The sequence below is a fragment of the Echiichthys vipera genome, assembly GCF_963691815.1.
Source record: "Echiichthys vipera genome assembly, chromosome: 1".
In the NCBI taxonomy this organism is placed as follows: domain Eukaryota; kingdom Metazoa; phylum Chordata; class Actinopteri; order Perciformes; family Trachinidae; genus Echiichthys; species Echiichthys vipera.
In genome coordinates this window covers 13,430,151-13,444,824 of record NC_139826.1, presented here as the reverse complement: position 1 = coordinate 13,444,824, position 14,674 = coordinate 13,430,151, and the positions used below count along the sequence as shown (strand labels likewise).

Below are 14,674 nucleotides of genomic sequence, written 5' to 3'. Positions count from 1 at the left end.
TCCATGAGCCAATGAAATTTGTACATACCTCCTGAAGAGACTGAGACACACCCCGAACATTGTGACAATTTGTTTCAGATCAACTGGCGAAGAAAATAACGACTTTAGCACAAATAGATAACATGCTTATATTTGAACTGGTATATTCTGAAGGTAATTTGCACAGTAATATGGACACTGACAGTAAGAAACAAATAAAATGACCCCAGAATTCAGCGTGTTTATAAGGAACAGGTTCATACTTTAATAAAAGGGTATTTTCCCTTGGCACAGATCTGCTATCAAATAAATAAAGCAATTAATCAAATACAATCTATATAAACTAAACAGTCATAAAAGACATTAGGAGGGAGGGGGAAGGAGAAAAAAACAGCTAGTGCTAAACAACTTTCTTTTACAACAAACACCAAGTGAAAGTGTGTCTGCATGTGAAGATAGAAACAGCTTGTGTTATAGACGGATAACTCCTCCTCCCTGCTGAGTGGGACTGCCGTGGCGGATATTAGAGCACTAGCTGACAGTAGGCAAGTAAGAGAGCTTAACAGTTTTTTTTAAATATAAATAAGCCTTATATTATCTCTACATGATGCTGGTTTATCCTTTCTGCGGTCCCCTATATACATTAGGTTTTTTTTAGGTTAAAATTGTCGATATATGGATCTTAAAAAGCAAATTAGTGGTGCAATACATATTGTGTTAACATGGAGGAGTGGCTCTGAATACTCTACACAACAGGACAGAAGATGGTTGATGTGGAAGTTTGTGTGACATGATTTGAAAATGTTTGTTCGAGAAAGAGGCAATAGTAATTTCAAATAAAAAAATATATAACAAAAAAAAAAGCATTCAGGTATGGATTTACAGAGATAGCTGATGACTAAAAACCTTATTATTACACAGATCTCAAAATATATGTGGTATGATAAAAGACAGAAGATGGATTATGAAAGTGGCAGCCTAAGGTGGCAGGTTAAAAGGGTTTCAAAAGGAATTTTATTCCCCACAGTAAAGTCTGTGATAAAACTGAGTAACAAAATTCTTCCTAACTCTCAGCAAATACTGTAGAGGCGCCCTTGACCAAGGCATGACGCTCCAGTGTTGCATCTTTGAAGTCAGCAGTATGAAAGATGGAAGTGTGTTTGTAGAGGGCAGTTTTCTGATGAGGTTCAAGTAATAGTACAAATGTGAAGCTGGACATTGAAAAAAGAAGATCTGTCTGTTCAGTAAAACTGTCGAGGTAAAAGAAATTAAAAAATTGCAACCGGGCTGTGGGTCTGACCGAGCCTTTCACCCAAATTCCTTCAGAAGCCCTCGCTCACCGTGTCGAATTGGACCACCCTGCAGGACGAACGGTCGCCTGCATGCTGTCTGTTCACACAACCAGATGGCTATTTCCCCACTACTTATATTTGGAGAGTCACGCTGGTATCAACACTGTTTCGGGTGAGGGGAAACCATTAACAAAAGGAGTTACAGTCGCACGAGGGCTCCAGTAGTATGGACCAGCAGTGTGAGGTGAGGAAGCTGAGGTATGGAACGCAGCTGTGATCCCCCTCGGGGGAATGACGCCATTTCCACAACAGGGTCCCGTGGGATGACCCGTCTCACTGGAGCCTCTGCTAAAGGACGGCCTGCAGCTGTGAGAGGAGATCGCAGGGCTGAGGGCAAGACTGGCATGCATTGAATTCTTGCACATCACAAACATACACACGCTAACGGCAGACTAACACACACAATTAAACATTGTGGATATAGTTTGAACACTAGTGGGTCCTAGGGTCTGGTTAACATAATCCATCATTATCTCATTGTCTCTGTATCAATGGAGTTGCCCTTGCACCAACAAAAGACTACTGATGCATAAGGGCAAGTCAATTCTAAATGTGATGCTGGGAGGTGCTGAAAAGAAGGTGCGCTCACCAAAATTACTGGAGAGAAAATAGTAAACTACTATCCTGCAGAACCAACAAGGTGATCCACACCCTTACATTTGAAGCTCTTAGCTCACTGCATCGCATGTTGGTGACATGAACATCTGTATGCTTATGGCAGCCCATAGAGCATCATGGGATAGGAGGGACAGACAGTCCCTGGTGCTGGCAGGAGAGCAGCAGTGGTGAGTTATGGGTCTAGTGGAGACTGCGGGCCGGACCCAGTGTTATCCGGCACCAGAGGAATGAGACAGCTGAAAGGGCCCTCGCCCTGCCGCACCACAAACAGAGCCTTGTTGGCTGAGCTCTGAGGCCACATGATGGCACGGTGAAAGACCTGCTGACAGCTGGGGGACAGGAAGATGCCATGGAAACAGAGGGAGCAGCCAGCGTGACCCCAGGCCAAGGCTGGGGGGCTGAAGAGCTGCGAACGCCAAAGAGTCCAAAAAGAAAGCCACGATGGTGGGCAACTCACAGGTATTAATACTGTATGTGTAACTGCTTAGATCTAATGCAGGGCTTGGGTGAAAAATGACATGCATGCTCAGAAAATATGTCCCTGCATAAAAATTTTTAAAAAAGCCAGACTCCACACTAATGAATGAATACACCAACCTCTGACTTGCTGGATGTAACCTGGTTTCAGTTCATGCGAATACGCCAAAAGGCCTGAGCCAGAACTGGAGAGTTCTATTGTGCTGATGTCACAGATCACACCATCTCTAATGTTGTTTTTAATTGTACCATGGGATCGGATTTAACTGCGGACAGTTCTATAAAACACTTGTAGGTGTTGTGAGGTCGAGCTACTGCACAGCCACTGTTGAGAGTTGGGATTTAAGTGATTCACGCATAATTACCAGATCGCACTTACGTATCTAAAACAGAGGGAGAATGGGAGAGAGTGTGAGATGGAGTAAGTGATACAGTTGTACATTGTCAAAATGAGGCTCCTAGTGGTTTAACAAACTGTGGTTGTGAAGAAAAACAAACATAAAAGCTTCAGATAGTGAATACAAAGATATCACATTATCAATAAAGCTTATAAAATTGATAACAATATATACCTTATGTACAGTCAATGTCAGTTAATAAAAGTAAGGAGCTTTTTAACACTTCAGTACTGCAGATAATGACACAATGTATGTTCTTTCAAAAGTGTCCAAGAAATTGAAAATAACCTCTGAATGCTTAGTTAAAGTCACCATTACAACAACAATTAGGACAAAATTAGAGGTAGCAGCAGATTTGGGATCTTGGCACATTTTTTTTTAACTGTATAACATTTCACCTTCCCATTTTTGCTTACGGGGTATTGCGTGCTTGAATCAGAATCTTCAATTTCATCTTCAAAAACCTGCCTGACAGCCTGCTTTAAATACTCACGCACCCATGAGCGCACTTCAAGTGGTTTTCAAAAGACCCCAGTGTCGTGACACTCGCATACACACTAACTCTTACTAAGCTCACACATTCACACACTGTATTACACTCACACATTCACACATGCTATGCCCTGCTCTCCTATCACCTATATTCCTTCATATAATTTCATCTTTTTATAGTCTTTCTTTCTGTCATCCCCACTTTTCCTTAAAACCTTTTGGCTTAGTGGTCTGGAAGGGCTGTGATGCTGGTTTGAAGCCATGGAGTTCATCAGGTAGAAGATTACAGGGTCGGCTGCGAGAAGAACTTCAGGGTTGTTTATTAAATTGCCCCTCTGTGCCTCCTCTCTAGCCACAGCCTTGATCCTCAGTCCTGGCCCTTCTGTGGCGCTGAATCACTGTCCTGCTGCATACTCAAGCTTTTGTATGTCTGACCAACCTCTTTCTAACACTGATTGGTAACCTCTCAGCCCTGGGACATCCCTCCCATGATCCTCCGCTCCTACCCATGTCCTGTGTCCACTACAAAGGCACAATGTAGGTTAGCCTGTCTGCTGGCCTGGTTGGGTTTTGTGGGACTGCAGGAGTGCTGAGCTGTCCCAGGCAGGGTGGAAATTCAAGACTGGTAGAAGTGGTGATAATGGTGATGGTGTTCATGGTGGTGATGATGCTCATGCCGCTGCACCACTTGTGCCAGCCCCCCCTCATACAGCAGCACACTGGGCAGGTCCCTCACTTGCTCCTTCTCCACCACCGGTCCCGGAGCCAGAGAGCCTAAGGCCCTGTAGCCCTGGCTTTCCTTGGACCGCTGTTTGTGCTTGCGGTAGGGGGCTGTGGACTGGTGAGGGGGGGTCTGGCTGGTTAGTGCCGGGGGAGGGGGGACTCCTCGGCTTCTCATCACCCTGCCACTGATCTGCGCAGGAGGTGCGCGGCTGTGGGTCTTAGGAGAACGGAGGGCATGTTTCCCTGAGTCTTGGCCTCGTGTACGGGCAGGGTGGAGGCTGTCCGGAGCAACAGTGTCCACAACAGTCTGCAAGCGGCGATGGTGGGAATGGGAGTGGCCATTTTCTGGTTCGTGGGAGCGAGAACGAGTCTGGTTGGATGAGCGGGTCTGAGGCTCTGTCTTTGTGGGCTCTGTGGTGGGTGCTGTGAGGGAGATAGACACAGGTATTTATTTGAACTGAGAAAGCATAATCAACAACCAACTTTAAAGTTGCAGAAAAACAACAATCCTGCCAAAGGACTTGTAAAAATGTATTACATGGGCACTTAAAACCTTGGAAAAAAGGGTGAGAAAAAAAATGACGTGCAAATTATTGTGCCAACAGCTCACTAATAAAGAGCTAATAAAAAGCTCCACAATAAGATTCTGGCAGCTTTACTTCAGGGGTTCTTTCTTCAAGCCAATAACCCTGACTCAATGTGACAGAGAGCAGATCTCTGTTAGCACTTTCCACACAGGACCAACATTAAAATAATAACATGTCATCACTGACCATCAGATCAAGGCTCCTGCTTAATAGCCCTAATATTTCACTTCACAACAGCCCGTTCTGTTGATGGGCTTTAGCCTTGAACACTTGATGTATTGTGCTTGCCTGAGCCCAGATGTTTGTACTGGCTGGTAGTTCCACCTAACGGCTCCAAGCAGGTGCCGCAGTAATGAGGGCCCCTGGATGCAGCTTCAAAGACCAATGGTCTGTGTTTCTCCCTCCCCTCTCCCACTCTAAACCCCTGGCCCCGGTCCACTCACCGGCTCCGAAGCGGGATGTGTAGTTTTCGATGCCTGCCAGGTCCAAGTAGTGGTTCCTGCGTTCCAGGTTCTCATCCACACAGTGGCGCTGGCAGCCCGGCTGGGTGTGGTGGTCACTGTGGTGGCGCCTGTGGACACAAGCGGCACCTCTCATTAGGTAGCAGTTTGGGCCAGAGAGGTTCAGTATGGCAGTGTTTAGAGAAAGTAAAAGAAGTGTTCCTTATGATCAGGCACTAGCATAGGAATTGTTAGAGAAGTGAGATTGTGACTGGAAAATCAAAGGTTTAAACCTCAACTGGGAGTATCTGAACAGTGCAGTAAGACGGCTGATTCCACCTCTACTGTTAACTCCTCCTCAGTACAGTGAAGGTAAATTTGGGCAAAACTAATTAAAGAGTGGAGAGAGGACTACTGCAGTTGCAAGTAAGAATCCTTCCCCAAACACTTTGGATGACTTCCCCTAGACACTTTGAATGAGAAAGTTTTTGCTTTCAAAAGTGAATGTTATAAACCATGTCATAATAAAAAAAATGAGAATAATAAGCTTCACATTCTTCTTCTTCAACAATAGAGACTGAAGTGTACATGGGAGGTGGGGTTACCTTAGGAGTGCTCGCGTCTTCTTGTCTGCACTCTTGGGGTCTTCTATGCACTTGTCATTTTTCTCTCTGGGGTGGGGCATGTCTGTGTATGTGTGAAAGACAGGAGGCTATTATCAAAGAGAGCTACACAGAGCAGCCACACACCCGCACAAATACATATGACAACAGGGTCACAAGCCTCAGAAGAAGGCAACCTTTGTTTTGGGGTTTTACTTTGAAGATCTATAGAAAAGGAAAAACAACAATGCTTCATTTATTCTATTTTCAACTCCCAGCCTCTTATAAGGCATGTGATGAAAAAAAAAACACGCAGACTTCAGAAATTGTTTATTAAAGAGATCTGATGCAGTTTCAAATTAGCATGAAGGCAACGGGCGATATTTTCAAAGCTTGCTCTGTTTGAATCTCTTGACGGATATTTATAGCCGAAACAATAGGACGCAAACACACAGGAATATATACTTTTTGAGATTTTTTTCCCTGACTACTTGTTTACCAAGTCGTCAGTGGGAAAAGTTAAGTTGAACGTAGCAATATTTTCCCGGCAGCTCTGAGAAGGGGGTGAGGAAGGGAGGGGGAGAAGAGGGGAAAAAGGGGAACTTTGGAGAAAAGAAAAATGGCTGTGGTTATCAAAAGGACTCTGCACATATCTTAAGGTTTCTTTCAGCGTATTTGAAGGTGCTGAGGGAGGGGGGCCTCTCTTAGCTCTGTCACTCCCCCCATCATTAAAAATGAACCCCATTGAGTGGGAGAGATGGAGCGACGCAGAGACTGCGAGGAACAAAGCTCTGACAGGCCTGAAGCAGCCGCCTTTCTGCATGACAACAAACACATCTCTGGGTGAGCTGACAGCAGGCAACACAAGGGGGACCCCAAAACGCCCTCTCTTATCCCCGCCCCCGCCCAATGTGTTAATACGAGCTTTACCTGCCGCACCCTGCGTACAACTCCTCCACCGCTGGCTGGAGTCAGGCGCCACCGACAGCTTGACCCGTAATGTCTTGCTGCTGCTGGGAGAATGGTTGACGGAAGCATCCACAACCTCATAGATGGTGTGGAGCAGGCTGGTGATGTCCTGCAAGACAGAAGGGGTGGAGGTGAGTTTAATCTTGTGTTTTTGATATACAGCTTCCATTTAAAAGAGATGAGAATCATTTGATCACCAAGTATCAACAAACATCTTGACCCTCGGTGATGTCTGTGGAGAGTTTACAAAAAAAAAATCAAGACAAAAGAACATAGGAGACTATTTTTATCACTTCAGTGTTTGTATTCAATGTTATGCGGTGTTGTGCATTAAACCTCTGTATCATAAGCGCCATGCTAGCGAGGAATTTAAAGAAGTGAACAAAGAATCTCACTGATGTCAGTTGTTTTAGTTCAGCTTTCCAAGTTGAAGCGATCAGACAGGGTGTAAAGACAAGTTATAAATTCATGAAAGGAATGTCTCAGTGGTAGCAGAAGACGCTGAATGAGATGTCAAACCTGATACGAGCCGTGTTCCAGTTGTGTGACTGCTACACTTTCTCTGTTTAATTCCTCTGTGTTTCTTAGATGACTGAAGTTATCATTTAAACACTTTCAAATAGATACACAAAAGCACGTATACATAAACTCAATCACATGCAAGCACACATTCACAAACAAAAAGTGATACAGTGCTTGCTTCAGAACAAAGTCACTGGCCATATTTAGACTGCTTCATTTGCACATAAAATAATGCAGTCTCCTGTGGTAGTTTAGAAGCTATATTTTTCACTGATGAAAGTTTTTTGTAAACTGCACTGAGATGATGGTTCCCTTTTGGGTGTTAGCAGCTATGCTGGATCTTTTCATAGCAAACCAAAGATGTAATTGTCATTTAAAAATGTCACCTAGTATGCATGCGCATTGCATCATATCATACAGCATCTCAAATCTTAATGTTTTACTTTAGAAGGTAACAGCTTCACCATAAGAGCTCCTTCGGTAGAACTGCTGTGAATCAAGTCAACACCATGCAAAGAGACTAAAACAGCGCGACTCTCACTTGCTATAGTAGTCTGACTCATAAGAAAAAGGAATACTATGAATTCTGCAGCGACCGGTTCCACATACTGGTTTCAGACATAGACACACTGTAAGAAAAAAAAATGAAATAAAATAAAAGCTTCCTGTGTCATTTTTGGTTTCCCCTTTTTTATTTGTGTGAAGGGGTAAAAAAAAAAAAAAGGAGTTGGAGAGGAAAGCTTTTCTTTCCCCCCTCCAAGCTGCCGCCTGCCGTCTCATGAGCCATGGAGCCACAGGCAATGCCAACAAACTGCACAGCCAACCACACAGAGGACGGCTCGAGTCTCTTTGCGCCGTTTCAAGTTGTTCTCAAAAAACACGGGCCTTTCTGGATGTTCTCTCAGATCTGTACCAGGCAGATGCAAGCCACAAGGTACCTCGCAGGAGCAGAAAACACGCAGAAGTCGCTGGCTTTGGTTCTTAGGAGTGAGATTGGGTTAGCGGCTTGTAACTTCCATCCTCACTTTGTTTTGGGGGTGTGCTAGGGCAAAATTTAAGATTTACGGGGAAGTTATTGATTCATGGTCATACCCAAGAGGAGGGTGTTTTGTAGCTGTGAGCTGCTGAACAGAACATTATTGTGACACTTCTGTGTATTCGGAAATGTTCGTTTCATATTGTTTCAGTTTTGTTAATGCACTAAAATTGACAAAATGTACTGTTTTAAAGGCCTCATATTACATAAAAAAACACAACACTACAATGCTTTTACAGATATTCCTACTAGACCTACTGTGTGGTGTGAGGGTTTAATCTACTGTTTATAATGTTTATTTACATATGAATTAATTCATTTCAGGTTTATTCATCAAAGACAATCAAGACTATTACCTCTCTGGTGACTTTGCCATTGTTGTCAAAGTCGTAGAGGGTGAAGGTCCACTCCTGCCGGTTATCCTCCTCTACAGACACAGCACACTCCAACTCCTGAAACAGCGCAGCGATGAACTATCAGTATCACCCAGTGTGTGAGTGTGTTTCTGTGTGTGTTGTGCCATTGCCCTAGTTTCATCCAGAGGGGAGGTAATAAACGTCCTGTTCGGTGTTGACACTCACTTCAAACTGAAGCTGTTTCTGTGGTCCTGCGGGAGATTGGCTGTCCCTCTCCTGCATCTTCCCCTCCACACAGCAGCTGTTTGTCTTTTCTGGAGGTAAAGCCACTGCAGTGACACACACACACACACAAAGATAAAAGAGAGAGCCTTAGGATCGAACGTTGGGTGGAGTAGTAACCTGAGGATATGTCGTCGCCGTCAAGTGTTGCTTGTAAGCTGCTATTTCCGAGTTTGGCAGCAACAATTAAGATGTGTCACGCATTCATCCAGTGCTCCTGGTTGAAAATAAACCTACACAAACTCATCAGTTTTTTTTAATCATTGCCTATATTCTTAAATTCTATTTTTATATTAATAGTAACATATATACCAGGCAGTAATGTATACTATGAAATGTTTTTTCTAAGGTAGCACATGCAGAGGTTTTAGCAACTTTAAATCTTGCATCTTTTTATCGTGTTTTTATGGAATTTTTGATAATACTCAATGGGGACAATGGTGAAAGTTGTGGCACAGTTTGATACTCCCCATCAAATACTGCTCTTTGGAACAAATTGGATAAACTAATCTAAACATCTAAGAATCTGACACTTTTTCCTTTTTATACATTTTAAGATGCTTCAACAATCATTGAAAATACACTTGTGGTACCAGATTCAAGAAACAGTACTCTTATCGAACTTTTGAAGGAGAACCTTAAATTGTTTCATGTCAGTTAACATTTTTTATCACATCAACCCAGAGAGCCAAAGTACCGATCAAAATAGTGATTTCAAGACTGGAGCTGGAATCCAAAATGTCAGACAAATGCAAAAAGAAATAATGTTTAAACTGTGACAGCACTAATTTTTATAAAAAACCAAATGGGTTCACGCTGAGAGGGGATGTCAAACATGAAACTGACTCAATTAAAATGTCTAAAACATGAAAGAATATTAGGTGGCATTTGGATATAAATGGTGGATTGGAAACAGCATGTGAATATCTCCCTATGGGAGGCCCCTGTGAGCTCATCCCTTTATGGAATAACATTCACCGTAAATCACAATCCAGACATAAAGTAAAGGCAGAAGGCCCAGAGGGAGAACTAATCTGTCAAATGCACTTATACTGACAGCCAGACCCACCTGTGTAGAGCCTGACAGCATTTCTTAATTCCACGATAGTTTGACTGTACAACACAAGAAAGGATTCAAACGGAGAATGTCCCAGTGACAGGTGAAGAACCCAATACTTCTTTAACACTGAATCAGCAAGCCCAGGAAAGAGCTGTGTGTACCACTGATAGGAATGCATCAACGCTAGGTTTTCTCAACCCCGTTTTATTCCAAAAGTCGCTCTACAAGGTGAGAGAATCATTTTTTTGGTTAAACCGGTGTCATTCAACATTATGTTAATATCTGTGGCTAAAGTTAATGGTGGTGTATTTTTGGATTGCACTTTATTGTCAGGTGGTCCACCCTGGTGGACAAAAATAACACAACTGTCCCTGTCTGGCTCAATGTTTTAGTTTCAGCATTGGATGCTGGCCCAGACCTAATGCTACCGGATATCCTTCTCTGCTTTGAAATCCAGTATTTGTTTGACACATGAGACCACAGATACACACCACATGTAACAGAGATTTGGGAGGTGTACATGTGGATCCTTTGCAAGCCTCTATGAGTAACGGTTACCCAGGCATCTCCTCATCCTGTTTGTGTATTTTCGCAGAAGCTTGTTACAGCCTTTACCCAGCCACAGCCCCTGTATGTTTCACCCCTGGTCGTTTCGCATGAGCATCAGCCCCCCCTCTATCTCATCCAATCACAGCCCTGCAGGCTACACAAAGACACCCATAAAGCCACACAGACCGCACCCCTATCACTCCACCCTCCCATGCCCCCATCTCCTCTGCCACACTCTGAAGTTCCATTCTCAAACCTTTTGGAAGAAGATCAGACCAGCTGTAAAACAGAATCACTAATTAATTAAGCCAAGTCAAATCTGAAACACTGTTTGTTTGCTCGCCAACGGATCACAACAGCCCAATTTCTTTCCTACTGATCCAAAGCAGATCAAAGCAGACCTGTCTCATCCCTGGGTAGGGGGAAATGCCAGAAATGAAAGGCATCATCCTAGGGAGCTTTTACCAACTTTTTGGAGAGGAGCAGCATTTGGGGTCCCGCTGTTTGATCATCTGAGGTGCTCAAAGGGAACATTGTGTGCAAGGGCAAATCTGTTCTGTAGCAGGCTCAATATGGTGGTGAGATGCTTATCTCATAGCTAATGAAATGCCGGGAGGAGTAACAGTAATCTGCTATCACCCTCCTCCCCCTCTGCACCCCCTTACCACAAACCTAAGCCAACTCTTTATAAGAGGAGCTGAGCCAGGGGATTGGCTGCACATCAGATCTGAGGGGCAAGACGAGGGCAGTCGAGGCAGACACCCTCTGAGCCAAGCCTGTTCCAGCAGCCACGGTACACACACGTGCATGCATACGCTTGTACACACGCGCAGAAGCGAAGGAAGGTTGGGAAGGCTGCCACACGCTGTAAGCAATCAAACCCAGCTTAGGTAGGCTACTGTATTAGACATACTGTAACTGGGCCTGTCCCCCCTCATACATTGAGACAGCTCGGTGGTGGGTACCAAGGGGATTTTGGGATGGCCAGGAGAGGTTGACCATTGAGGTGATCATAACATTTTCTCTTCCTTCAGAAACTACCTCTCAAGTACTCATGAGTAAGGCACTCGTTTAGCTACTTTGTGACCGACAGTAATAAAGTGTGCAGGGTAGCCCATATGAACAGGTATAATATAATCTGAAAGAAGAGTGTCTTTACTTCTCGTCACCCCTACTCTCACCACTTTCGCTCTCATTTTTTACTTAACTCGTCTTTGATTCATATATGGACAATGGATCTGATCACTGCACTAAACGCAGTTCATGCAGGGGGAGAACATAAATCCTCCACAGCTGTCTTTATTTGGGTCTCAGTGTGCCTGAGGAGGCACAAACGGGCTTACAATGTGCACAATTTATTCCAAACTAAAGAGCCGCTTAGATATTAAGTTGTTTTCGTGAGATTAATACAGTAGCTGCAAATCAAACACTTTTCTGGAAGATAACTTGGATGTATCCACCTCTGGCTCGTAAAGTAAACGTGCAAACTGACACCATTTTCAAAAGTGTCAAGCCTGAAAAGAGCCTGCTGGTATTAAACCAAGTCAAGTGTGACACAACTTGACGCTCCTTGCTAGTTGTCAGTGAACGAGTTTACCTTAGTAACTCAAACGTAAAAGATCTAATTTCTTCTGATGTCATGATATCATGGGAATATTCATACATAATTATTTGGGCCTTTGTCTTTTGATCGCTATGAATGAACAGCAGCGTGTTCTAAGTAGCAACATCTGTCTTGAAGGGAGGACAACCTCGGCCAAGATTTAGATTCAGCTCAAGGACTAAAATCCTCATACTCCATTTATCAGTCGCATTATCTCTTTTTCTCTCTCTTTTTTTATTGTTCAGCGAAGCAGAGCTGAAATAACAGTGAAGTTTTTGCCATGCTTCAAAATTCTAGGCTGGTCTTGTTCAACTCTTGAATTCTGCCTCCGCCTCATGTCCAATGCTGACTTTAAATGGGAGGGAGAGACTTTCTCCTCCCGGAGCTCTTAATCCAGGATCACATCACATCAGGGAAAAACATGGAGGAAAGGAGGCACTTTGCAGACCACCACAGGGGGGAGGGGAGGATGAAAGACCGAGGAGGTGGTGAGGCGGGAGGGAAGGTAAAGGGGACCTCATCAGCACATTGTTGGGGCTTAGAGAATGTGTGTGGAGCAAAGGAGAAAACCAAGATCAGTGAAATGAGCTGGTGTAACCTTTTGTGATGGGCCTACCTTCTAAACGGTAGTGTTCATCACCAATCCTCTCTGCACATGCTTCATCCATGGAGTCCTGGAAAGAGAAAAAGACAGAACGAGATACATAAATCACTGTATCAAGTCATAATGGAGAGGTATCATATTTTTGTCACATAAAAACAAACATATTTAATGGTGCAAATCCACAGAACAGCTTTCCAACACAGAACGACATGCCCGATTCAAAATTACAGAGTTTATATATCTATATATGCACAAAGTTTGACAACTGTACTTTGAGCTTAAACAGCAGCGGAAAGTTAAAGAGGATTTTAATTGCAGGACTGAAACGAACTGAGCATAAGACTGGCAGTCAGAATTGAGACTTTGAAAGAAGTATCTAAAATCGCCACCGCCGGCCCTGCAGGGAATTCTGAGAAAGAGGGCTGGTAGTAGGGCTGGTAGTAGGGCTATTTCGGTGGCAAGCTATCGTTGCGATGCGTTCAGAGGCTTGTTTTTACCTAGGCCCCCTCTCCTGGCAACTCTGTCTGTTAGAGCATACCACAGAGGCTGGAGGGAAATGTGATCCCGTGCTTCACTATGGAAAAGTCTGGCTCAGGTATCCATGTGGCATTACAGTCATCTGGCCAAAAAAAATTACTCACAGGCTGACAAAGGCATATAAATGCACACTTCCGTCCGTCACAGTCCAACACACACATTCAAAGACCCACCCCTGGCATAATTTCAAAGTTTTTAACTTTACCCAAACTACCACAAAACCATTTCTGTCAGTCATCAAATACTACATAAATTGCATACACCGACTAACACAACATATTAACAACATTCTTATCATAGGTGATGAGGAGCATGTGCGTGTGTGTGTGTGTGTGTGTGTGTGTGTGTGTGTGTGTGTGTGTGTGTGTGTGTCAGAGGCGAGGCTGTGACAGCGTGAGAGGGGATTTCTGTGTAATCCAGAGAGGTAGAAGGTCAGATTGTGTGATCCTAGCCTCCTCAGACTAGTGCCGGCCGGGCCGCAGCGCTGTGGGTGGCCTCAGGAAGAGTATACAGCAAACCACAGGACTAACTGGCTGGCTGGTTGATACCCCAAAGCAGGGACCCGGGATCAACCTGTGTTTGTTATTGGTATGAATGAGTCAACACACATTCCAATACGGCTTCACAACTGAAGACCAGTGTGAACAAAAACCCGAAAACCCAATGTGGTTTTTTTACAAGGTAAACGGTAAAATGATAGGTGATTCTCAAACTTATGTATGATTTATATGATTGCACTAATTTCCCAGGAAGAACACATTTTGCACATTTGCAAGCTAAATTGACTATTCGATTTGTCTTAATTGAAGTATCAATTTCAATGGGCAAAGCGGTTAAAGATGAATGAATGAATTAATTAATTCATGTAAAAAAGATGGATACTTTGCAGTTATAGGGTTTATAGTACCAGTTTATCCGAAGTGACATCTATCTAGAAATGTAACTGTAAAATAATGAAAGAAAAATACATTTGAAACAATATTATTTTGCTTATGATTTACTGTGAAATTTTTGATAGGTCTAAATTTGATTACACAGTATTAATAAACTGACAAAAGTGCTGTTGAAATACTGTCTTGTTTACTGGTGGATGTTTTAGTGTCTGATACAAAGTTTCAGTTCAGTTGTCAAAAAAAAATGTTTTTAAAAACTGGCCTCTGTTTCTGCGTAGAAAAATAAAATAAATCCACGGTCAACATTGCTTCAATTCCTCATACACAAAGACACAATAATGTACGCACATATACAGCATCTTGAATGTTTTTCTGTTGTTTTGATGAATGATCCTAAATCATTGAGGGGTTAGCCAAGAACATGAGAAAAAGGGGGAAGAGGAATGTGCTAATTGGTTGTTGTCTGTGGTGATGGATGGGAGCCATATTATTAGTCCACTAGGGTTACTCTGGGATTTACTCTGGTCAATGTAAAGAGAAAATAGCCCATGCTTTTTTTTTTTACTTCACACACATACACACACGCACTTCCTCC

General features: G+C 43.3%; 1 protein-coding gene across 1 annotated transcript in view; it reads right to left on the bottom strand.

The window, feature by feature from the left end:
• Positions 1-272: 272 nt before the first annotated feature.
• Positions 273-14,674, bottom strand: part of nkd1 (NKD inhibitor of WNT signaling pathway 1) — a 35,318-nt gene continuing 20,916 nt past the window's right edge. The window contains exons 4-10 of the mRNA XM_083917244.1: positions 12,662-12,719; positions 8,777-8,880; positions 8,552-8,647; positions 6,599-6,746; positions 5,672-5,753; positions 5,070-5,197; positions 273-4,462 (exon numbers count right to left, since the gene is read on the bottom strand). Coding sequence (XP_083773370.1) covers positions 3,933-4,462; positions 5,070-5,197; positions 5,672-5,753; positions 6,599-6,746; positions 8,552-8,647; positions 8,777-8,880; positions 12,662-12,719 — 1,146 coding nt within the window. The 3' untranslated portion in view covers positions 273-3,932. The remainder of the gene's footprint in view (positions 4,463-5,069; positions 5,198-5,671; positions 5,754-6,598; positions 6,747-8,551; positions 8,648-8,776; positions 8,881-12,661; positions 12,720-14,674) is intronic.